The sequence below is a fragment of the Strix aluco genome, chromosome 6, assembly GCF_031877795.1.
Source record: "Strix aluco isolate bStrAlu1 chromosome 6, bStrAlu1.hap1, whole genome shotgun sequence".
In the NCBI taxonomy this organism is placed as follows: domain Eukaryota; kingdom Metazoa; phylum Chordata; class Aves; order Strigiformes; family Strigidae; genus Strix; species Strix aluco.
The window spans coordinates 39381762-39405902 of record NC_133936.1 but is presented as its reverse complement, the minus strand read 5'-3'; the positions used below and the strand labels follow the sequence as shown (position 1 = coordinate 39405902).

Sequence of the window (24141 nt, the reverse complement as noted above, 5' to 3'; positions counted from 1 at the left end):
GCAGAACTAGTAGGGACTTCGCTGAGACCTGGGTTTGGCCCTTTAGGTGCTGGGGTCAACTGGTTTTGCATTTTTCCTGCATTTCTGCATTTTCAGCCTTTTTGCATCTGGTGGTAATAACCAGCACTTCATTCTGTTTGGTGAGATGTGTTTAAATTGCTGAGATGGTCATGGATCGTATTTGTACTTTCCTGTCTCTACTGCTGATATTCAAATAACTTGTGCTGGGGTTTTTTTTGAACGACTCAATCCTGTGAATAATTCAGGATTTTTGTTACAATTACCCATATCCCTGTATGCAAACTTTACTTCCTTCTTTGCTCCTATGCTCCTCTTCCACACTCATCCTGATTGTTTGCCCTGTGGTTTCTTGCAGTGTGTGCCGGCACAGAGAACAAGCTGAGCTCCCTCTCTGACCTGGAGCAGCAGTATCGGGCCCTGCGCAAGTACTATGAGAACTGTGAGGTAGTTATGGGCAACCTGGAAATCACCAGCATTGAGCACAACCGAGACCTCTCCTTCCTGCGGGTAAGCAATCTTCTTTTTCCTTCCCTCTGTCTTCTGTGTTTAAGAGAGTAGCTACGGGTGTGGGGCTGAGAAGGGCAGGTCTCTTTCCCACCAGCTCCACTGCAATATAAGAGGATAATAAAATGTCACAGATGTGCAGAGAAACAAGAGCAATGTCATTGCAGTGACAGGTGCTCTGAGTATGTGTCGTTTAGATTTATCCAGGACTCCGGGGAGAAAGCCATGTCACTACGCAGAAAAACGATACCTTGCAGGTCTCTATCACTGTGTGTTGCCAGCAGGTATGGATCAGGTAAGGTAGGGTTTAGGAAGGTCAGAGAATTGTGCAGATAAGCACCGGAGGCTTGGAGAAGCTAATTCTAGTAAAATGCTATACATGGACTGATTGATAGACTAAGCAAGGGAAGAACTCTGGGCAATGTTTGTGGAGCATTTAAGAAAATGGAAAAAAAAGTGATTTCTGAATGAACGTAAACCCCCTTTCGTGTACAAGACTGGACTTATGAGCCTAATTGAACCTCCAGCATCCAGGGGAAGTTTGTGATAGATGAAGGCTGTCCTGCCACTGTGGAGCCTGGGTTGTGCGCTCCCTCCGCCTTTCTTGCACCTTGAGTAAATATCGTGCTTTTGGGTTTGTGAAGGAACGTGTCAGTGTGGTTTGTACATTTCCTGTTAACGTGCTAGCAACCACAAGGAGGGGAAAGGTGAATGCCTGTCGTTATTTGGCATTCTAAAACTAATTATGTTTGAAGAAATATCCCAGTAAAGGAGTGATCCAGTGCACTCAGGTGGACACCTGTGGATGCTGCAGATGATGTGGCTGCAACATGGAAGAAACTGGTATGTAGCTGTGAGGAGCATAGTAGAAAAGGCAGCCCGTGGTGGTGTGGTTGCAGGCTGTGCTGGACATACTCTCCAACAGAAGAAGTCAAGCCATGACACAGATAGGGTTTATACTGTCCGTATCATATGGCATCGCTTGCATGTACGTATGCGAAGTGCTAATGTCATGTTTCAAGATGTGTGTCTGTATCTAACTGGCATTTTCATAAAAAGCACGTAGCGGGAGCGGGGAAATTTAAATCCGGCAACAGGAAGAGGGCGGCAGGAGTCAGCCCCAGCAGGTTGTGTTACACTCAGTTGTTTGGTTTGCTGGGTCTTGGGTGAACCTAGTGCTCAATTTCAGTTTGTAAAAATGTGAACTTTCCATTACAAGTTCTAACAAAGGCAAAGCAGATTCTCCAAGAGCGTGTTTAGCTTTGCTTCATGTTAAATTTGTTGGGGATTTCACGGGATTTCCACTCTATACGTTGGCTTATATTTACTCAAAGCCTACACTAAGCTGCTAAAAGATCTGCAAGCAAAATTCAGCTACCGAGTATGCCTGGAGTAAAGTTTGGGGTGCTAATTGCACTCAGACTAACAGGTTGCCTGTTAATTTGACTGACGAATGCCTAGGAAGTAAATGCTATCTATACATTTCACAGTTGTGACAGGTGGGAAAAACACATATGCTTGTGCTGTGAAATATATAGCCTTGGTGCAGCTGGACTAACGTTTCCCACTGTGTGAGACAGGCGGCAGATAGTTACCTCCTGCGTGGGCAGGATCCCCGCATCAATTCGGGCATTGCTGGAGTTTCAAATGCCTTCTGAAACCCCCGACTGGGCCATCATGCATGGCTTGAATTCATCACGGATGGTTCTCCCGCTTTGGCTTTCCTTCCTCCTTACGCTGCTGCTGGTAGGTAGGGAAAGCAAATTATTTGGAGATTAGGGAATTAACGTTCCTTGTGGAGAGCTGCTATAAGCAGAGTAAAATATTGGCAGAAAGTGGGCAGTAAAATAAGCAAATGAGAGGAAGAAAGAAGGGCCCTGTGCTGTAAACGAAGGTGGTTCTGTCTTTCTGGTGACAGTTACTATTGCTTTTTTATTAGTTTTATTACTTCTCTTACCTGAGACTGCCCTCTCGCAGATGTCTCAGCAAAAAACAGAACTTGAAACAAAACGCAGCAAACTGGAAGTCTAGTTAATATGATAAATTGTAGTCATTAAAATAGAAAACCAAACAGAGGAGAACATGTTCTTGGTGAGGCAAATAAATAAATAAATGTTGGCATATTTACGCTGATAATTCGACATTCATTAGTTAGGCAGTATTACTTGTTTTATCATTTTAAAAATGGTTTTAATGGCCGAATGAAGGTGGCAGATGGGAGATAGCTAAAAGAAAGGCTATTTGTCTCAGACTTAAATATGGTGAACTCGTCATGCAAGATGATGCTCCTCTAGCCTGCTCCAATTTTCCTTATTCTCTGTTTCAATAATTGCCCACTTTCTCCACCAAAGGGACTTCAGGTAGGCAGTTGACGTACCCCTGCGTTACCTGTATGCCCGGCTGATGAGTACTGTGGCTTTGCGTGCCACCCGACTGCCTTCTCGTTAGTGCTCAGCTTAGCTGGGCAGCCTCTCACTCCAGAACAGAGGGAAGACCTAGTGAGCTAGGCAGGCTGAGCCTTTTTATCATGCAATAATAAACTAATACCATAAATGAATTGAAGTGAAAAACCCCCATAATTCTATTTACCCTGCAGAGGAACATTAAAAGATCAGCATCTCATCTCTCATATTTATTTAGACATTTATTCCCTAAGTAGATTTGCTTTATGTCTATGAGTTAGCTCTCTGGATATCTGCTGATTAAGACTAAAAAGGGCTGCCTATCACCTGAATGAAATGCTCAACCACTTAAACTTCCAGGCCTGCAAGCGAGTGCATGGCTTTGGGGTCATGAGGAGCTCCATTCATCTAAGAAGGGATTGCATATACTAATGTTTTTTTCCTAGCATTTTCATATGTGTGCGGAACAGTACCGCCAATCTGCTGGTATAGTTTTATGTATTTTATTTTTGCTTCTGGTTGTGTTATTGCTTGCCCGTAGGTGACCAAAACAAGGGTGAGCAATTGCAATGTGAAGTTGTCCTCTGTGTGTGCTACCCTCCAGCTCCATTAGCTCTGTTCCTGCTGCTTGGTGCTTCCCTGCACCGTGAGTCCTGGCAAAGGAAAGGAGCACTTGGTAGGAGGAAAAAAATGTGTCTAAGCCCGAGTGCTGGAAAAGGCAAGATGTTTCTGACTGTGGGCTGATAGCTGGTTTTCTTTGTTATTCTTCTGAGGCTCAAGCTTCCCACAGAAAATGTACTCCGGGGTAATTCAGTCCCACCATTGCAAGCTTCAGCAATGAAACGAGGCTTAGGTTAACGTACCGCATTGCTGCTGGAGTAGCACCTCCCTTTTGCGGCTGAGGCACACTCTCCACTGGCATAGGCTGCAGCAGGGAAAAGCACTTAAGGTTTCCAAGAGCACAATTGAACTGGGCAGGACAAATAATTGGGTGGACAACAGGCCCTGAGAGCTCCCTTGTCCCTGTTGCATGTTCAGGCTCACCCAGCAAGTTGACAGTGACGGTGGGAAGAGGTCAGGTTCCTTATTCCACTGCTTCCCAACACACTGGCATACTTCAACTAATTACACGGGCCAGGATTTTGTGCTAGGACTTGCTCCGCGGAACTAGATAAGCTGGTTGAGAAAAGCTCAGATTGTGCACTAGTTCATATTGCAAACGCCTGATTTCAGAAATGGGAACCAATTTTAGTTTCACTTGGCAAAGCTGACAGTTTATATTGTGGACAGTTCTTATTTCTTAATAGCATCTCTGTATTCAATTTTCAAAATAAAATACACAATTAGTATACCACAAAACAATCTTCTGCAAGCACTCTTGTTCTGTTAAACACATTTGGTAAACGAGAGTTTTCTTTGACTAATCCCCAAGCTTTTAGCAATTCACAGTCAGTAAATTGTCTTCTCGTGCTTGGATTTTATTTAACCAATTCAGATTATTTATTTTTGAAGACATGACCAAAGTTCTATGCTTTTCTCTGCAATAATTCTCTGAAATGATAATGAAACTTATTTCTAACCACAATCAACAGCCTTCGAAAATGATCTAACACTGCTTTATAAATTCTTTTTTCATTTACCTCTATAGTGCCTCTGTAGCACCCTCAGCCACAGTTATGTTGGCAGCTATCTGCATGCCATTTAACAGGGTGGGCGTTTTGTGGTGGGCAGCTTTACAGCCGCTGCAGTTACTGCAAAGATGTATAGCCCCATCTTCCCTTTGTCAGTGCGCAGAACTGCGTGCTCGGTGAAAACCTGAGCCAGCCTGTACTTACCACTTTCCTTACAATCACATTTATACTTTGGTGGATAGAATTTGGGGGTTTAGGTTTTATATGTATTTGCTTCTGGTTGTGTTATAGTCTTGGAGGAAGACTGGGTCGACAGATTCCTCTGAAGGGGGAGGACTGCCAGAGCAGCCACAGGAAGAGTTGGTTGCAAACCATGCTGCCTGTCCCCGTGGCATTTGGAGCTGTTTCTGGTTTAGAAAAAAAGTAACTTTTTGAAGCTTTTATAGCAAAATGGGTCTAAACAGACCCTTCTTAAAGCTCCAGAGGCAGAGCTCAGTGGAGACGTGGTCATGGAGAGAGCCTGCAGTCTGAACAGCTGTGTGAGGAAGGGGAGCACAGAGACAGGAAGGTGTTGCCTTGTCCAGTTTGCTCGGCAGATCACTCTGATGATACGTATAGCTCCTGAAGGCCTGGCAGCATAGCCCTGCATCCTCTTCTGCCGCAGAATGGTATCTTAATTCCTGAAAACTGACAGGCTTCAGTAAGGTCCCAGCTCAGCAAAAAGGGAGTGAAATGTGGAGTAGTGACTGTTGGGAGTCCCCCAGAAAGAGAGGCTGCAGGGTGGCTATGCCTATGTGGAGGGGGGGTTGCCCAGAAGTGCTTGGAAAGCATTGCAATCCGTCCCTACACCAGCAAGGGGATTTGGGAAGGGTTCGCTATGCAAAGCTGCCCTGTAGCATTTGTCCTGCAGTGGGTTGCATCAGGAGAGCCTTGCCAGCACATGTCCTTGGCTGGCAAGAGGCAAAGCAACCTCCAGGTAATTACAGACCTGGAAATCAAATATATGTATGTATTTATTTGTAATTGGCACCTGCCCCCCACCCTCACCCTTCACCTTACCCATTAGAAAACAAAGCACATGGAGCCGAATGATGTGTCAGCAGCGGTGTGAGGAGCAGGACTGTTTGTGCCACACAAATCCAGGTGGAAAGAAGCTACCTCCAGCTTGATGCATAAACCTGGCTAGAGTGTCCATGGCAATAAAAGCAACTGCTGTTCTGGGTGGGTTATAAGAGGCCAACAGCGTGCCAGGCCATGCTTCTGGCATTGACAAAACTGTTTTAGGCCGGCTGTGATCAGCCGCCAACTGTGTTGGATGAACCCGAGCCATGTCTAAAGTGAGTTAGATCCCAAACTTAGAGGGTGGAGTGGGAGCAGAGGCTAACTGCAAAAAGCATGTGTGATACAGCTCTCCTTCAGGAGAACAGCTGCTTCTGCCATTTCCCATTGCTTTTGCAGAGTCAGTAGCTTAAAATAATCCCAGCGGTTTAAACTGGTTTTAGAATGACCATGATTATTGATTGCCAAGGTGAGGAACGCATGGATTTGCAGGGTCTTCCAGACCTGTCCTGTGTTGAGAAGCAGGTAGTGAAGTGGGAAGCCCATGCTGCAGCCACTGTGAGTAGCTAAGTGCCAGGCACTATTATGGTAATTGATGTTCACGTTGCCCTCATCCCTTGATGTGTGGGACAGTACCTGGGTGGTTGATGCCTGGTCCCTGCTAGCAAAGACAAATATCGCATGCCACGCAGTCCCTAACATAATCTCACCCAGCTCCATCTCAACCCCACCACTCCTAGAGCCTCCTGGCTGGTAGGTAAAAGGTATCCTGTGCTTTCTGGCATAAATATGTTTAGAGGCATCACGTTATTTTTGTGCTTCTGTTGCTTTTTCCTTTTGAGATTGTTTTGCTGATTAGGGATACCAATTAAACTCAAGACACCAGAGTGAAAAGAGCAGGCGTATTTTAGTAGAAATAACTAAATAATCTAATAGAATAATACAGAAAACATACAGCAAGAAAAGACAGAACAGTGCACTTAAACAAATAGGAAAATACAGGGTAATGCATCAAATCATTACTACCTGAGAGGGAGAACAGTAATTAAGAAAGATCCATCACCACTTGCATATGTTACCATCATCCAGATCCGCAGTTGCTGGGGAGCCCCGGTTACAGCGAGGATTTGGAGAGCCAGTCCTGGCAAGTGGGAAATCCTACGCGGTGCGTCCACCCATAGGTGAGGCTTCCAGAGTCACTGCAAGTGGGTCCAGCCTTATATACCAAAAATCAGCAAGCCAGAATAGCTGGCACCTTTGTTTTAAGCGGAAATATCTGGTTTCAATCTCACATTAGATTCCCCCAGAGCCTGGCCAGGGCTCAGGGGAGAAGCTAAGGGAGTTTCTCTGCTTATCTAGTTGGATTATGCATAAGGTCTCACATCAGGCCACAGTGCCAGACAACTGTCTCCATGACCCTGTTATTTCATCTACACACAAAGAAAGATAAATATACATTCAAGATAGCTACATCTTCCATACGTATTTCACTAATGGTTGCATACTGAGTTAGCAGCTTCAGCTCAGGGCCTGTTGTTCAGGCTTCAATACTTCCACTTTTTACATCAGAATAGGTGGTTTGGTATAACTTAGTAAAATATCTATTAGCATAATGGTTATCAATTATAAAATATTCAGGATTCATCTATAGGTCAACTCTGACTTGGGCCTATTGTCCAAGCCTTAGCACTTCAGAGATATGCTGATAGGACAGCACCCATGTCTTTGCAGTGCCTGCTTTCCTGTTCTGTCCCAGTCAGGTGTCTGACACGCAAGTATGTCCTTGGAGCTCCACAGAATGCCCTTAGCAGCCTCTGTGCTTCCCTTCCACAGATGCTCAGAACCCCCTTTTCAACAGCATGTCTGATTTCAACCCATTTTTGGTAGATACAGGTCACGGTCCTGCTCAATTCGTACCTCTGCCGAGGCTTCTCTGGTGTGTAAGCCTCTAGCTGCTGTTGGTGCATCTCCTCTGCTAGATGCAACGCGGCAGCATGGGGACCCTGCTCACACCTCCCCTTTCTTCCCTGCGAAAAGCTGCCTGCACAGCCGCCAGCCTCCCATCTGCCTGCCTCCCTGTCTTTCTGCCAAGGTTTCCCCCTTGCGCTCGGCCATGCTTGCCTACTTGGGGACGCAAATAATCCCGAGCAGCTGTCAGCCGCCCTGCGCCCACCGTGCAGCCCCTGCGCTGCGGCGGCTGCTCCCTCTCTCCAGACCTCGGTGGAGCTGCAGAGCGGTGCGGGGTGACCCCAAGCCCTCTGCCCACCTCCCACCTCTCCTTGCCCTGCCATCATGGCCTCACTTGCCACACAGCTATTTCTGTCTGGCTCTCGCACGGCCTTTTTTAAACGTTGTTTACAAACCCAGCAGCTTCATCTCTCCAAGCAGCTAATGCTTTTGCTAGTTCCCCACAGCCATTTTTGACTTGGGTTTTATACTCTTCCCAGCCCTATTCTTTTATTTTTATAGCTGTCCAGGGCATTGCAACAGGCAGAATAACTGGGCTAGGAGGCTCCTTTCTCTTCCATACACAACACCAACCTCTTCTCCCTAGAATAAACTGAAAAACCCACTTGTGCAACCTCTTTCCCCTTTCACCCTTTCCCTACAGCAATGCAACACCAGCAAGCAGCCCAGATCAGCTCTGCAATGGAGTTGGGGCTTTGCTTTCAGCTGAGAAAAACTTAAGGACTCTGCAAGCTGATACTCTTCTGCTTGAATTAAATTTTTAATTAAATTAAATTAATCCTCGAGCTGGGTTTGCCAAGCTGTAACCAAATATACGTACATTAGCTATTGCCCCATTAATTTAGCAATTATTTTTGGTGGCTTCGTATGAAAGATACAGCCTGAAATAACCACTTGTGTTTAGGAGGAGAGTTGTGTGCTGCAGAAACGCAGGTTTCTGTTTTGGTGCAGGGATGGACTGTAAAGCTGCCCTTTGCCTCTCTGTGTGCCAGGTGCTGTGTGACCCGCCCCCCCCCGAAAGCATTTTGGCGGGGGGGGGGGGGGGGGGGGGGCGGGGCGGCGGGAGGTTGTTACAGAGGATGGCTGCAGATGATGCCCTTTTCCAGGGAAGCCTGGGCCTGCTGGGGATGTCACCAGGCCACTCCTCACGTCCCCTCTGCCGCAGGGCTGTCTCTCGGGAGTGCTGCCAAAGCCGCTGGAGGCAGGAGCGGCCACGTTCCCTTGTGTCTACATCCCTGTGATCGATTTGCTGTATAAAACAAGTGCTGTCATCTGTGTGGAGCAACTAGCAGGTGGTGTCAACAGGCCCTTCACCGACACACACTCACCCACGTACAGGTGGTTCAGAGAGGCTCCCCTGCCGGGACTCCAGGAGGATGTGGGGATGGACCCCAACCTGGGGCTTCGTTCCTCTCTCCATTGTGTTGGCAGCAGCCAAGAGTTTCCCCAGCTCTCCCGCAGCCTCTGCCTGTGTCCCCTTCAGTTGTGGGAAGATTCCTTCAGCTGTATCACACGTGGAGATGAGAGGTAAAGATTTGAAGTCCAGGATGATTAAGGAGTCTCTTAAAATTGTCTCTTAGTATTTCCCTTTCAGCTCCCATTGTATGGGAGGCAACCCACCTCCAGCCTCCCGGGAAGCCTGTCTGATTCATGTGCATGGCAGCGGTAGCAGCTCTGGAGCAGGAGAAAGATAAAAGAAGCCTGATCTAAATTATTCAGAGTAACCCAGACCCATGCACATGCTCAAGATCAGTAATACCCTTTTTGCTTGCTATCCCATTTTCGTGGTTGCAGCAAAGCTGCCCTTTATTAGGCTGAGAAGAGCGCTGGGGAGGTGATGTGGGGCGGCTCCCCCACACCCAGGGGGCTGCACTGGTGGTCATCCACAACGTGAGATAGCAGTCTGTCTTTCTTGCTGGTCCTGCTGAACCTCACGAGCCCCTCTGGAAGCTTTTGGGTGCTGCAGGGGTGCCTGCAAGCCCAGGTGAACATGGGAGCACTCCTGCTTGTGATGGGGTGCCATCCATGGCTGCAAGTGATGTTTGCCATTCAACAGTATTGCCACCCCCTTCCCAGGCCCATTGCTGGGACATTTGAGGTGTAAGAGGCCCCAGTACCAAAAATATGCCCAGGACACACGGGGTTCACTGCTCCAGGTGGAGTGCTTTCCAGGTTTGGCAGAGATAATGCAGTGGATGGGTACTGATTGGTGGCAGTTCAGCCTGGTTAGTGTGTGGAGGATGTTTAATGGTAGGGGAAAGCATTTGGAGGAGCTGGCAAAGTCTGCCATCACCCTGGGAATATCACGGACACCTCTGGGGGCTCTTTGCTAAAACTGTTGAGCAGTCTGCAAAATGAACATATTCCTGCACTTTGGTCATGTAGCATCAGTAATAGCCAGGAGGACCTTTCTCCCCCTCCTTCCTGACGCAGATCTTGTTCCCTTCCTAGCAGCCTGCTATACAGGGCTGTGTTTGGGGACGTATGCTGACCCCAGCCCTTCCCTTCATGATCAGCATGTGCTGGTGGAAGCACATTACTCCTTGGGCAATATCTGCTGGGGATCTTTGAGGTGCAGGTGAACCTCCTCCCCCATGTCAGTCTGGGGTAGCTCCTGGGCCAGCGCTGTCACCTCGTGTTGTCCACTGTATGACCTACCTTCACCTGTCCACGGCCAGCCAAGTGTCTGACAAACTGGTTGTGCTTTCCAGCTGGTCTTGGGGCACTGAATCTTAGCCACCAACGAAAATACAGATCAGGAGTCAAATTCTTGACGTGAACAAAACCAGCTATTGAGTTTCATGGCTCTGTCTAGGCTTGTTATTTTTTTTTTGTTGTTAAATACAACCTATTGATTTATTTATTTTCCTGTTGTTTAATGTGTCATCAGACTCTTCCTTCTGTCTGTCCATGAAGGGGTCTGATGCTGTTAGCTCTTCCGTGTTGGTAAAATACATGTGGCTAAGCCAGAACCCAGAAGCTGCTGTGATGGGTACTAAAAAAACCACTGGTAGTGGAAGGGAGGACATTATTAAAAATAAAACAGTGCAAACCTTCTTAATTAGGTGTTGTTTCTTATACAAGCTGATCTTCCCTCTAGGCGTGTGAAACCAATTACGCCCTTCCTTTCAACCACCTTATGCTGTTAATGATCTTACTCTTGTAAATGTAAAGCTCTCCCCTACCAATGCAATTAGAAATGTTGACCTAATTGAAGTTGGACTAAAGCAAACAATGGAGTAAAGTTAGACTAACCAACAGGAAAAAAACCTAGTTGCAAATGCTTTTAAGTTATAAATGGATTTATTAGGTTATAAAGCAAATGAGTAGTTTTCTTCCAACCATAGAAAGAAAGGTTATTTGGTGTAAATGGTGAGTGTAATGAGTTTTTAAGCCCAGTCTTAACCCTAGCTAGGAGATGGCATAAACTCCACCGTTTCACACTGCTCGCTGACAAGCTTTGCTCAGATGTCGTTAAGGCTTATTTATTCTCCTCTTTGTCCACCTGCCCTCTCAAACCTTTCTGTGGAACAGAGATTGAAGTTGGGAGGCACAGAGAAGGTATACATAAGTAATTGTGGTATAGCAGCCTGCGCCAAGTGGAAGTATTTTATTTCCTTTGAGTGACATTCTTCTGTTTTCCTGAGCATTTAGGCAATACGTTGCCAATTTTTCCTCTAGCCCTCCCTCCCTCCAATCCCATTTTACTATGGAATAAAATGATATTAAACAAACTGACTGTCAGAGAGCTGAATAATCTTGCATTGTAATACACTGACTCAGAGTCCTGGATCAATGGGCTTGAATTGCTGTTAAAAGCCGTATGAAAGGGAAAGCAAAGTCTTTTGCTGTAAGCTGTGTCAAGAGGTGGAGGAGCAGAGGGATGGATGGAGGCTTAGCCAACAGTTTTTGTGCTAAACTGGATCAATTTTAAAGGTTTCCTCTGTAGATGCCTGCCGGAGGGCTTTTATAGTTCAGAAATGTCAGCACAATTGCACAGATTGCAGCATTCAGCAACAGCAACACTTCCACCCCAAACTGGATACTAGCGCTGGGCCCCACGTGTGTTTTGCAGGCATCCTGTGTAGGTGCCCAGGAAGGCTGTGGCAGAGGGAGAAGTTGGCCTTCCTAGGCATCCACCTCAAAAATAGCATGTCAAGGGGGTGTTAGAAGAATGTGTCCTAGTGAAAGCTGCTCTGCTGTGTGGGGCTGGTCTGAGGAGCCAGAGAGACTGGAGCTGGCCAGGGGGTGATAGCGGATGTATCTTTCTGGGATCGAGGATGGGTTTGCCCAACCTGATGAGCAGCCAGCAGGGATATGTCTGTTAGCTGCATGTTGTGCGTGTTGCTGTACAGTGCTCTGAGTGCTGAACCCTACGGGGTGTGAAATCAAGTACCACTGACTTCTCAGGTGAGATGTGCCCAGTGTCAAACATCATCACGGAAAGGTGGAATCGTGAGGTTTTGGTTCAAGTGGTGAGGACCTAGTTTAAGGCAGTATTTCTGCAGCTGGTTAAGTGCAACTGGTCTCATTGACTTTTAATACTCGTGTTGAAAGTTAAGTAGGAGGGTAATAGTGTCTGCATGCTGTATTGAATAGCACATAGTGTTTCTTTTCCCCCTTTGGTGGTTATTAGTCCTACCAGAGAGAAAGAATGAAGTGCTTTGAGGTACTGGCTGAACATAATAAACTTGAAAATGTCAAAAGACAAAGTAGAAATATCATGTGGATTTTGACAAACCTGCACTGTTTTGTGCAGGAAAAATAATAGCGATAGCTTAGTGTTGCTCACTGGAGAGAGAAGTTATATCAAAAATACATCTTCTAAGAAAGTTTATGCTCATGCTTTAGGAAAACAACCTTAATGAGCCCAAGATGGAGATGACACCCTCAAAGTAAATGCCATTCAGTCTCAATAGGATGGATGTAACCAAATGGTCCAAGAGCTTGAATGGTGGCCAGAGCCTGATGTCACCACTCGTTCTGATTTCTGATGGTTTGGGATTTATTCAGATCCTGAAGTGCCAGCAAAGGAGCTGTAAAATATTATAAATTGTTTTATAATTCTGGATAATCATGGTGATGGTGGAAGTATCTGCGTCTTGCTACAGGGAACAACCTGTGAAACACCAACAAGGAAACGCACAGACACCCATGGCTACCTGCAGGCATATTGCTGCCTCGAAGCGAGGAAGCTTGCGATATGGAACATCATTGCTTTAAATCCTTTTCATACCAGCATTGTTGATTTATATACAGAAGGACCCCTCGTGCCTTGAGTTTGGAAGGGAGATTCTGAAAACAACCTCCCAGCTCTGTACTCACCGGCTTCCCCTCTAGAAAGGGCCAAAGGGCAGAGGAGAGTTAAAGGAATGGTGAGGCATGTGTCATATTGCTGCTGTAAGTCCAAAGCAACAACCCTGTGTAATGCATACCTCCGGAATAATAATGACAGTTCATCCTTCAGAAGTGTGGTGTGGAGTGAAGGCTTAAGAAAGGAAAATCCATTATGAACATCAGGGAATTCATGGCTGTCTCTGCAAAAGCATGGGGTAACCTCTTTGGGAAGCAGAAGACATTACTGGTTTCCTTTCAAACCCACTGAGTGATCAACTAGAAGAAAATATTTCTGTTGTAAGGAGCTGTTTTGCTTTGATATGGGTGTGGAAAACCTGACCTAACAGATCTTACAGATTGCTGTCATTTTTAAAATACTATTTTGAATTTCTTTGGAGTCTGGTGAATTTTTAGGTAAAAGGAAGAAGAAAGGAAGTGCACTCTGCAGATGGGTTACCCTCCTGCTCGCTGAGCCGACGAGTTCAATGCAGAACATCCCTGCTGCTGTGGCAGCCGGTCTTTGCAGCCTGGTTATGTGAACATGTTTATGTTTCATCTGCTGTGCAACCTCAGTTATCTGCAGGTTATTTGGAAAAGGTTCTTGTAGTTGAAAGTACAGATGATGATTAAGGAAAAAGAAAAAACAACTGCAAACCTGTGTACTCCCTGCATTTCCGTCCCATTCATGTGATGTTCCATGAGCCGGTGGTACCTTGCCTAAAATGAGGAAACCTATTAACAGCCATTGCAGGAATCTCTATGGAAGGGCACTGCAGAAAGGGATGGGACGAATTACAGTTTTCAGTAATTGTCAGAGATGTGCAAGCAGAGAGAAATAAGAGGAAAATATTTGCAAATATTTATGCTGTGTTAAAACTACTGTAGAGAGCAGAGACTGCTGCTCAGCTTAAACCTAAAACATTTTGCTGGCATTTGTTGCAGTCACAGTTATCTGACTAGTGCCTGGGTATCCTCCTTCTCTGCCTGTTTGTTTCCTGAAAATGCTGATATTTGTAATTGAGGCCAGGTGAGGTCCATCAATTTAGCAAACGGTGAGCTGATCCCAGCCATGCTGTCAATTAGCTCTGGTGTCTGGCATCAGCATGGCCGGAGGTTACGGCAGCGGTGCCCAGTAATGATGGCGGATGCTGAAACACGCTCCCATGTCAGCTAATCATTTCAGTGCCAAAGTAATCATTTGATCTCGGCAGAACAGCTGGTTTTAAACTACAGATTATCCACCACTTCATCTCCTCACTTAGTTGCGGAGCTGATTTGTTTCAGCTATAGATCAATTATACTCCCAAAACAACACTCAGTTCATTCGTATCATGTGAAATGAAGATAAAACGGGTTCAGGCACTAACGATAAATCTTCCATTACAGACCCTTTGTCCCTGCACATAAATACCCATCACCCAGGAGTGAGTATTCATTCATTCCTGGAGCGAGTCGTGCTCATTTCATTAGGATACAGTGAATTATTTTAGCAGAACAATGCATATATAAGAAAAAAATGCGGTTAAAAGGTCATTTATTTCTTGCACTGCCTGTAAGTGTCCCTGGTCAGGTGACACCAAAATCACTCAAACTGATCAAATGTAAAATCAAATACATATGGTTAGAGCCTGTTGGGAAGCCTTGCGCGCAAGGAAATCCACTCATTGCAAAGCAAGCGTTTTTGTGTGATCCTTTTCCTTGACATTATTATGGCCTTTTGATCAAAAATTTCTCCATTACTGGCCAGTGAAATTGAGAAATTTTGCTTCATTTGCAATGACACCCCCTCACCTTGCAAATTGATCTGGTGCGTGCTCAGCCAATGCACGCTTAGACTATGCTGATGACACGGCGAAGTCCCCAAATCATGAAATAATGGCATCGCTACAGGTGTTCCTAGTAGGTAAGACAACATTTCCTTGGGCAGAGTAGGTCCAGCACATTTAAATCTATACCAGCATCAATATGTTTTCATCTTTTGCAGCAGCACTGCCGTTGCCTGCTTTGGGATTGATTCAGCTTGTGTCGGTGGAGGTGTAGCTGAGCGATGTGGGACTAAATAAGGCTGGAAGTATTCGAAAAGCAAATTTTAGTAAAATGTTAAAATATCATTTTGCTTTGTCTTTGTAATCCTGGTGTTTGACCAAAATGCGTTGTTTTTATTTAATAGAAAAGGTAATAAATATGCTTTTCTCTTAACGGGTTGCAGCCATGCAGGTATCGTATACCAGTTACCATTGGAAGGTTCCCCAGTTCTTTCTGTTGCAAGCATTCAACCCCCTACTCGCGTCATGTTCTCTGGTGTTCCTGAGATGGAGTAAAATGCTTATTTAGCATCTATGGGAAATACTGGGTTTATGGCATTTACCTGAGTATTATGATTTCAGTACACAGAGGTTTAAAGCCTGTGTTCCTGGTGAGAGTGGGTGCTTTTCTGTGTGCTCGGCTCTGTGCGCTTTTGGGCACCTTTTCCTTCTCCAGCTTCCGTTAGAAACATGCTGCTTGGGAAAATTGTGTGAGGAAACCCAAGGGTGCTGCTGGGAACAAAGAGGTGTGCTGGGCATACAGGGTCTGTCTTCCATCGGGGGGACTGAGTTGTGTCCTGCAACGCAGGCACCCACACCCCAGGGGCTGGATGGAGAGTGAACGGCTCCAGGCAGGTAAAATCCCCTTTCATCCAACTGTTTTGCACCTGGTTTGATGGTTTTTATATTGTTTCTTGTTGTTAGATTTCCATCACAACGGCACAAGATACCTGATTTGCACAGTAGAAATCCCGCTGCGGATCTGTTGCCAATGCCTGCGTGCTTTTGTGCACCAGGGAGGAGTAAACTACCCACAGGTATACTTATTTTCTGAAAAAGGATTTTTCAGGTATCATTTAGAGCAACCTGTGTTAGGAAGTTTTCCGTCTCTCCTTAGGCAGAGCAGTGGGAGAGGACAATGCTGTAAGGGTGGTTTCTTATGCCCCACAGTGGGAGGTATGGAGCAGCTGTTTCCATGAGACCTTAACGGCACTCATAAGTGCTGGGGCTGGTGTCCTCAGCTCGATTGGCCTGATGAGATGAATGCAAAAAGTTCAGCACTGTATGGAAACCATTTCAATTATAAGGTAGTTTGTGCACACTTGCACAAACATGTCTGAGCCACCTAAGGCCGCAGCCAGGAGTTATAAAATTACTGTTTATTTAAATGACTTTGAATAGAGTTCACACACTCCCTGAGATTTCAGTTTAAAAAGAAATAATTTTGATTACGTTTCTGCACCTCAGCTCCTCCCATACCAGGTCTCCTTTCTCCAAATCTGTGTTCAGATTGTGAGATTAGTCCCAGTTTTTGCTGCTTTTTAAGTTTTAGTTGTTCATTACAGCCCTTGCTGAACTGCTGTACCTGAAGTGTTGGGTTTTAACTCTGACCCCTGGAAGGAAATTACATATCTTTTCATGTCTAATAAGGGCTGAAATTTTGTTAGGTGAACCAACTGGCAGTTTTACAATGTCTACTGCCTGTAACTATTCCTAGAACTGCGAGGAGCCCAATCCCTACAGCTCCTTAAGCAATTTAATTTTTTTTTTTTCTCCCATGAAATTTTAATGCTGCATCATGCCATGAATTCATAGTGGATGCAAATATTTATCAGATCTGCTTCAGAGAGCGTCCATTGGATGTTAATTTGCCAGAAGGATGAATCCCGTTGTGTCTGATTAGCAGGGACTTCTCAGAAGCAAAATAAGGAGGCCTTCATCTGGGCTTTCAGGAAAGCTCCCAGTAAAGGCTCCTCTTGTTTCCTTAAATAAACGTCTTCAGCTCCATCCTCCAGAGGCATCTCAGAGTGCCCCTCTGGGGCTCTCACAAAACAAAAAGGGTTCTTGTCTGATAGCACTTTTAAGAGGCAATGATTTTTCTTAGCCTTCGCTTAACTGGCGGGTAATCGGCCATCATCTCGCTCAATACAAGTTTTTGTTTTTATTTGTTTATTTTTTAATTGAGCTAAATGCCTCTTCTGCTTTCCTGCTGCCTTTGATCTCTGCTGGAGAGAGCAAATCTTAGCAGCCTGGAACATCACACGTTTCTCTGATGGCTTTCGACTCCCATATGCTCTGGTTCAGTAACAGTTTTGGCTGATCACTGTGACAGCAAAACACCTTTTTTATTTAAGCTACAGCTTTCTAGAAATATGTCTTTGGGCTTAATCAACATAACCTTCAGCGGTTCTTTGAAACCCGGCATCTAAAAGCCATGAATGTCAGAAACACTTTATGGCTTGTGGGAGTCTTTAGCGCTTCTGACAGATAAAAGTGGAGGAGGAAGCCATCAAAAAATACACCAAATACAGACTGGAATGGGATTTTTGCTGGTAGCTGACAGTTGGGCCCCTGCATTGGAAAGGACAGACTACCGAAAGTAAAACTTATGACTAAGAAACCAAAGGGTAACGTAGCGCTGAGTGTAACGTGGTGAGCAGCCAGTTGGGTTTTATACAGTATATGCTCCGCAAGCCGTCCGTGTGCACTTAGCTTAGGCACCCTTTGCTGACAGAAACAGTCCTCTACTGAAAGTTTTTTCGGACGTGAGAGCTGTCGGTTTATTATTAGAATAGTAGTGGTGTTGTTATTTTTAAGAAGAGGAGAAAATGAGAATAAATTACAGTAAAATGTCAGCAACTGCTGAAAATAGAGGAGTAGCAACAGTGTCTGGCATTTTTGCAGCCAGGCAAGCACACGCAGCAGGAATAGTTCCAGCATGCAATTTCCATCAGCTTCAATTACTACTTTCACCTGTTTTTAAATATTTAAAGTTTAATGTTTAATTTCAGATGACGCTGAATAACAAGAATCAAAATACGAAAATTCGCATTAAAGTATCGGTTGCAGCAAGCGTGTATCAATAATGTAAGCAGGATGGGATTGAATGGCCACAGTCTTCCAGGAAATCTTTTCCATTTCTCTTGTGTTCCCTGTCTAGACAAGATTTATTAAACCATCCTCTGAAGGGATTGTCCTTCTCCGCTACCTTTTATTATTGGTGGGAGCCAATTTGAGGCTCACTCTGTTGTGCGAGGGGCCGGTTCCCTTGTGTGATTGATGAGCCGGATGGGAAGTGATTAGACTTTTACAAGCCCACTCTGCTTGGAACAATACTACCAGGGAAAAAAAGGCTATTCTTTAAATTTCAGATTCATTGCCTATTATTTCCGAGCTTCAGTTTCTCTTTCCTCCTGTTTGACATCTCCTCATTTTTCTGGCTTACTTCGCAAGATAAGGAGGGAGAGTGGAAGAGCTGCCTGGTGCAGCCGATAGAGGTAACTGTAGGAGGAAAAGCTGCCAGCTGTTGTGGGCAGTCTTGCTTTTTTGCTTTATTGTTGTTATTTTTTATAAAGACTGATTGTTATTTGCTCTTGATACACTTCTCCAGAGGTCTGCCTTCTTCAAAGACAGGTCATAAACTGGGCAAGCTGTGGAACCAGACTGATAGGGAGGAACAGTAGGACAGGTAGGACATATGTGCTGTTTCCCTAAATACAAGGCGGGACAAACCTCAATCCCTTATATTGAGGCTGTCAGTGTTAAACCCCTTTGCCTTCTGACAAAGATCATTTACAGGATCTCTCCATGGTTTGCATGCAATGATGGCTGAGCAGAGACTTTTCTCCCAGGGATCCCAGCAAACCCGGTATCTGACTGTGTGTAACAGGCAGCTTTGCTCCTGCCTATGACTGGGGTCTGGAAAGCCTTTTTAGAAGCAGAAATCCAGGTCTCCCCATCTTGTTCTGGCTCGCACACAAGCCACCCATTCACCTTTAGCACACAGTTGTTTCATCTTATGTTAAGACTTCTGCTCCTTCTCCTCTTCTGGGTGCCTGCCATCATCCTTGCCTCTAAGATTCCTAATTTAATTCTTATTGTTTCTATTCAGGCATTTCCACCTTATTTATTTTTTTTAAGTCTTCCTCAGGAGACCTCTAAAACTTATTCACTAGAGCAATAGCAAATTGAAACCAGACAGCTGTTTTTCTTTAACACCTCTGAGGACCACTGATGCAGGCTGAAACATATACACTATATAGCAACCAGCTATTATAGTGAACAGGGGAACCCTATTCCCCTGGTAAAAGTCAAATGAATTATGCCATTTTAGCTTTAAAACTAAGCTCTTTATGCACACGCCAGAGCCTTGGGGGACTGTCCCCTGTCAGGGCTGTTAGCTGAAAGTCATCACTGAGGCGATACCCAGCCCAGCACCTTTGGGGAAAAACACGCTGGAGAGATGAGCATGAACACTTCTGCTCGTGGCTTCATGGCATCTCTGTGATGTGATTTAATCTTGTTAAGCTGCAGCGAAGCTTGAGGTGTGGGTACTTTCTTGGTGACACTGAAAGGATGTTTCATCAGTATTTGTCCTGCAGTAGATAATAAAGCTTTTGCAATAAGGAAGAAAAGATAATGGATGATGTTTTATAAGTGAGAGACCTAATAGTGACAGCAGTCACCTGGGAAGGGGGGTGGGAAAGGAGGATTTGTGATCAAGAGAAGCAAACTTCTGTAAAAGTCAGAGCCTTGCAAACATTTGACACTTCAGCTTGGTGACTGAAATGGGAAAGAATTAGAAAAGTCATTTGGGGTTGGCCCCAGTGAGATATCTCTCTTTTATTTCTTTTTTTTTTTTTTTCCATCAAAACAAAAATACTGGGAAATACTGCTTTTTAACAATTGAATTCTTTTTGAGTTCTTAATTTCTATTAAAGAATACATGCTGGTAAACTGCAAAGCAATGAGCACTTTGATTTTTAAAGTGTGTTTTTCGTTCCCCTTTCCAGCTGGAGCTATTTGCCACATTCAAGATTAGTATTCAGTTTATTTTGATCAACCAGAAATTGATCTATTTTCCCCCTGTGCTGATATGTTTATTCTTTGAAAACTTTCTCTAACCTAATAAGGATAGGTTTTTTTTTTCAAAAAAATCAAATCTGCCTTCTTTTTGCTGGGTTAAAATTCGATGGAAACAAGTTATTCATAAAAATGCGGGTCAGTTTTTGTTGTACTAAAAAGAACTCTTGCCTCCATAAGAAATATAATAAATGAAACAAAACGAAGATCACAGATGTTGTAATAAAATCAGTAAATGTGTGTATCATTGAAATTATTGTAAATGGTGCTGTTACATTGTTTAATTATGTACAATTAGCCCAGGAATTGCGAAGTCCCTGCTGGAGCCTTTTCTCTTAGATTTACCATAGGTCATGGCAGAGTATTTTTCTCATTACTGTCATGGAGGCACTAATTGAACTGGATCCGATCTCCCACATTGACTAGTTTTATCCATATAAGAATAATTTATTTACGTACAAATAGTTCTTCTTTGCCATATTTAACTGGAGCCTGGAGCAGGCATAGAAGAGATGGCAGAATTTATAGTCCATTAAAGCATTTTCCATCAAGTGTCATCTGTGAAAACTCTTTTGGGCACATAAAGCAGGAACAAGATAAATGTAGTTTTGGTAAGTCTTGAAAGTACTGTTCTTCTGGCCCGCGGCCAGCCAGCACAGAGAAGCTCTGGGGAGTTGTGCAAAAGAAGTCAGCAACATTAGGGTTTGTTTTTACATGCATATATATATATATATACACACACACACATTGAGAATCCTTCGCCAGAAAACCTGGGAAGTGCACTATTTTGTTTCTGCTTTCAGAAGGTTTTATGGTTTCTCTTGGAGAGCTGAGAAAGAGCTGGGAGCTGCGGAGCATAGCAGAGAGGTGTTGCTTTGCTAGATGAGCCTGCGGGCACAAAGGCATGCGGTGAGTCTGGCCCTTGCGAGGCTGAACTGACGCTGTGAAGTCACCCATGCAGGAAAGGTGGCAGAAAGCATGGGAGAAAATAGGGGAGGAAATCCCCCAGATGCCGGAGAAGAATCCAGTCCTTGCAAAGACTGGTGTACTGATCTGGTGGATCCAAGGATTTTGCCTGTTAGGCATTTCAGAGCATTTGGGGGTTTCTTCATATTGATCATCCAAGCTAAACCCGCTCAATAATATGATAAATAATTTATTTGCTGACACTTTTCCCAGCCTGCTCTGTATGCACCTCACATAGGTACGATGCGAAAGCTGAACGTGTGCTTCCTGGAGGTTAGCGTTGCAGACAGGAAGGGCAGCAAGAAGCAAACACAAAGTTCAGCTGAAGCCTTTCCTGTGAGCTTGGCTGCCTCAGGCATGTGCCAAGGAGAGGAGGATGGATTTTCTGCAGAGCCTGGAGAAAACTTCGGGTGTCAGAGAGGCCTGTTAGGGTAAGAGGTGTGTGCACGGTGCTGTGCGGGGGTACCAGCCTGTGCCTGGACATGGCAGCTCTCTGTTGTGTTTGAGCTTGAACGAGATGGGACTTCAGGTTTTAGAAAAGGCCAAACCACTTGAAGTCTTTCTTTGCCTGTCTGTAAACACAAACACAGCACAATTTAACATGTGCATCCTGTACCCATGGAGGTCGTTAGATACAAGGTGCAACTGCCTCACCTCTCTGGACCAGGAGATCCTTTTGCCTCAGCTTTTTTATACCCCCTCCACCGTGCTCCTAAAACACCAGGCGTTGCATCAGATGGCGAACAGCACACCAAAACTCATGTCAGTGGTTCCTGGCAGGCACAATACCTGTGGATGTACTGGAGCTGTCTCAGCAAACACTGCCAGATGCGTGCAAGTTTATTCAAAACTGTTTCCATCAGCAGAGGAGTACATTATTTATGATTCCATTTTCCTCTCTGTTTGGAGAGCATTTATCAAATCAATCAGAGAATTCATTAGGTAATTATTATTTTTTTATTATTTGCCTAGGCCTTGGTGTATTTACCCCACACAAATAGAAAAGCCACTAGTAAATGGGATCAGGAGCTTGAAATATCCATTTTCCTTCCTGTAGTGCAGAGGAGGAGCCTGGGAATAGCTGTGTAGTGTGACATCTAGCAATGAAGTGATAAATAAGAAGTGACGGGATGCTGTTGAGTGTCATTTGTCATCTGTGGCCTGAACGAGATCGCCTCTGCTCTGTGCTGGTGGATGGCCAGAGATGATTTGCACCCCATTTCACATGTGTGTAAGCGAGGCACCAACAAGTTATAAGTAAACACATATGAAAGGCCCCGTGCAGCTGTGACCCACCAGCTTGCTTCTGTTTCTCAGGGTCCACTGCATCTTTGTTATCATCCTATCCCACATGGCGTCCAGTCCCACCTCTACCATCTTCTGGTGGTGGTTGTGGTTGGAACTTCCCAGGGCAATACCAGCCACCATTCCTTTGCTCTTTCCTCAAAAAGTGGTTTGTGTTTTTTTGTTCAGACTGGCTCATTGGGTGATTTTGCCAAGGACAGCCCAGTAGTGGGTGGCCTGCTGGCCACTGGCCTTGGGGATCAGGAGCAGTGGGGACAGTGCTACCCCTGTACCACATTTGCCACATCAGCATGCGGTTTCTGTAGTTTGGGATTTGCCACTCCCTGATCTGCAGTGACAGGGAGAAAAAAATGTTCCTGCAGGATGAGGTTGTCTTGGGTGCACAGGGAGCTCCCCAGTGAATGGGGCCACCAAAACGTGGTGCTTCTTATTTCCCAGTGCAGGGGAGCTCCTGGGCCAGACCTTGCAATTGGATGAGAGCGGGTGAGGATGAGGGGATGGGGAGATTACAGCAGTGCTGTGTCAGGTCGACTTAAACTGCTGTGCAAAAAGCAACGGTTCCAGATGTGCTTCAAGACATCCCAAGGTGAGGGGCCAGGTTGAGTTTGGTTTTTCCCAAGATGCTGACCCATGCAGGCTAAGGGGCTTGCTGGTAAGATGACACTGCAGCTGCCTGCGTGATCCCTGTACCCTGCCTTACCTACTTTATGGGGTTTATTTTCAAGTAAATGTTGGGTTTCGTTCTTACCAGCTGCTTGCCGTGCCTGAGGCATCCCTATCGCGCTGTTAATGAGAAAGCCTTGTGGTGCGGTTTTTCTCCAGGTGACCCAGCTATTCTGAAAAGTACTAAGGGCCACTGAACAAAAATGTATAATGTATAATTAATGCAATAATTGTATAATTTTATTCCCCTTTTCATCAAAGTTGCTGTACACAGTGCATGTATTAAATATGACTACAGTGCTGTTTCCCAAGACAACTGCTGAAGATGAGTTAGGAAGACCTCAATAGGCTATTCCAGTTAAACATTTTCTTTGTAAAATAAATACAGGCTGTCTTGTGAATAAGAATGAGATTAGCTGAAGTCATTAATTAGCGTGTGACTTTTAAAAAGAAAGCTGTAAATGGAATAATTCACCATATATGGAATCTTAATTTTCTTCACTGTGAAGTACTTTTCATTTTTTTATTATTTACTCTCTGTTGCTGTTATAAGCCTGTCGTAAGTTCAGAACTTCTTTTTTGGTGGGTCCCTCCTGGTTTTTTTAGCTTGTCTCTTTTGTTCCCCTGTCACCTGTCATCCTGTTCCTGGGTTTTGGACAGACACAATATTATAATTGTGCCCAAACCATCTTTGCCTCTCTCCAGTCTCGTCCCTTTCAGAGCTTCCCTATTGCCTTAGGGTTCAGCTTGGTGGCTGGAGCTCAGTGCACAAGGCAGCTAGCTTTGACCTGGAGCTATCCAATCAATTAGAGAAAGATTGCAAGGCTGGAGGTCTCTGAAGCAAGGAGAGCTCAGTATTGCCACTGATTTTCTGTTAGTGTGTGAGCATCACTGGTGCACACCATATCGTAGCATCTGTTGTCATAAGTCCTGACAGAGATCTGGAGACCTGAAATCCTAAAACAGGGCACAGAAAAGCACATGGGTCCTTTGTGTTAGCCTGTTGGCCTTGTGTGTGTGTGTTTCTTTTCTTTATGTAGTTCAGTTTGAAAACTGTTAATATGCATGTTGTAGGAAGATTAAAATGATCCTTTACGATGGACCGAGGGGGTTAATCTGAAGTTAAAAAAGAAAACCTTGGAGAGGTTGTTTCAGAAAGAAATTCAGAAACAGAAAATTGGGTGGTTTAGTCTCATAGCTTTTTCCTAAAGCTTGGAGCAATTTGTTTAAACATTGATTTTAACATTTATTTTTCTACTGGATTTTTTTTTTCCAGTGGCTTAATTTCCATTCCTTGTCTGGTGTGCCTGTTAATTTTGCACGCTATCACAAGCCTAATTCTTCTCTGTTTCAAATGAATATCATATAAATTAATTGCCATATGATTACCATGTAATT

At 44.7% G+C, this 24141-nt stretch overlaps 1 protein-coding gene across 9 annotated transcripts in view; it reads left to right on the top strand.

Moving 5' to 3' along the window:
* The window catches only part of ERBB4 (erb-b2 receptor tyrosine kinase 4), a 644720-nt gene that overhangs the window by 239853 nt on the left and 380726 nt on the right, over positions 1 to 24141 (top strand). For all 9 annotated transcript variants that reach the window (XM_074829732.1, XM_074829729.1, XM_074829726.1 and 6 more), the window contains exon 2: positions 377 to 528. In XM_074829732.1, coding sequence (XP_074685833.1) covers positions 377 to 528 — 152 coding nt within the window. The remainder of the gene's footprint in view (positions 1 to 376; positions 529 to 24141) is intronic.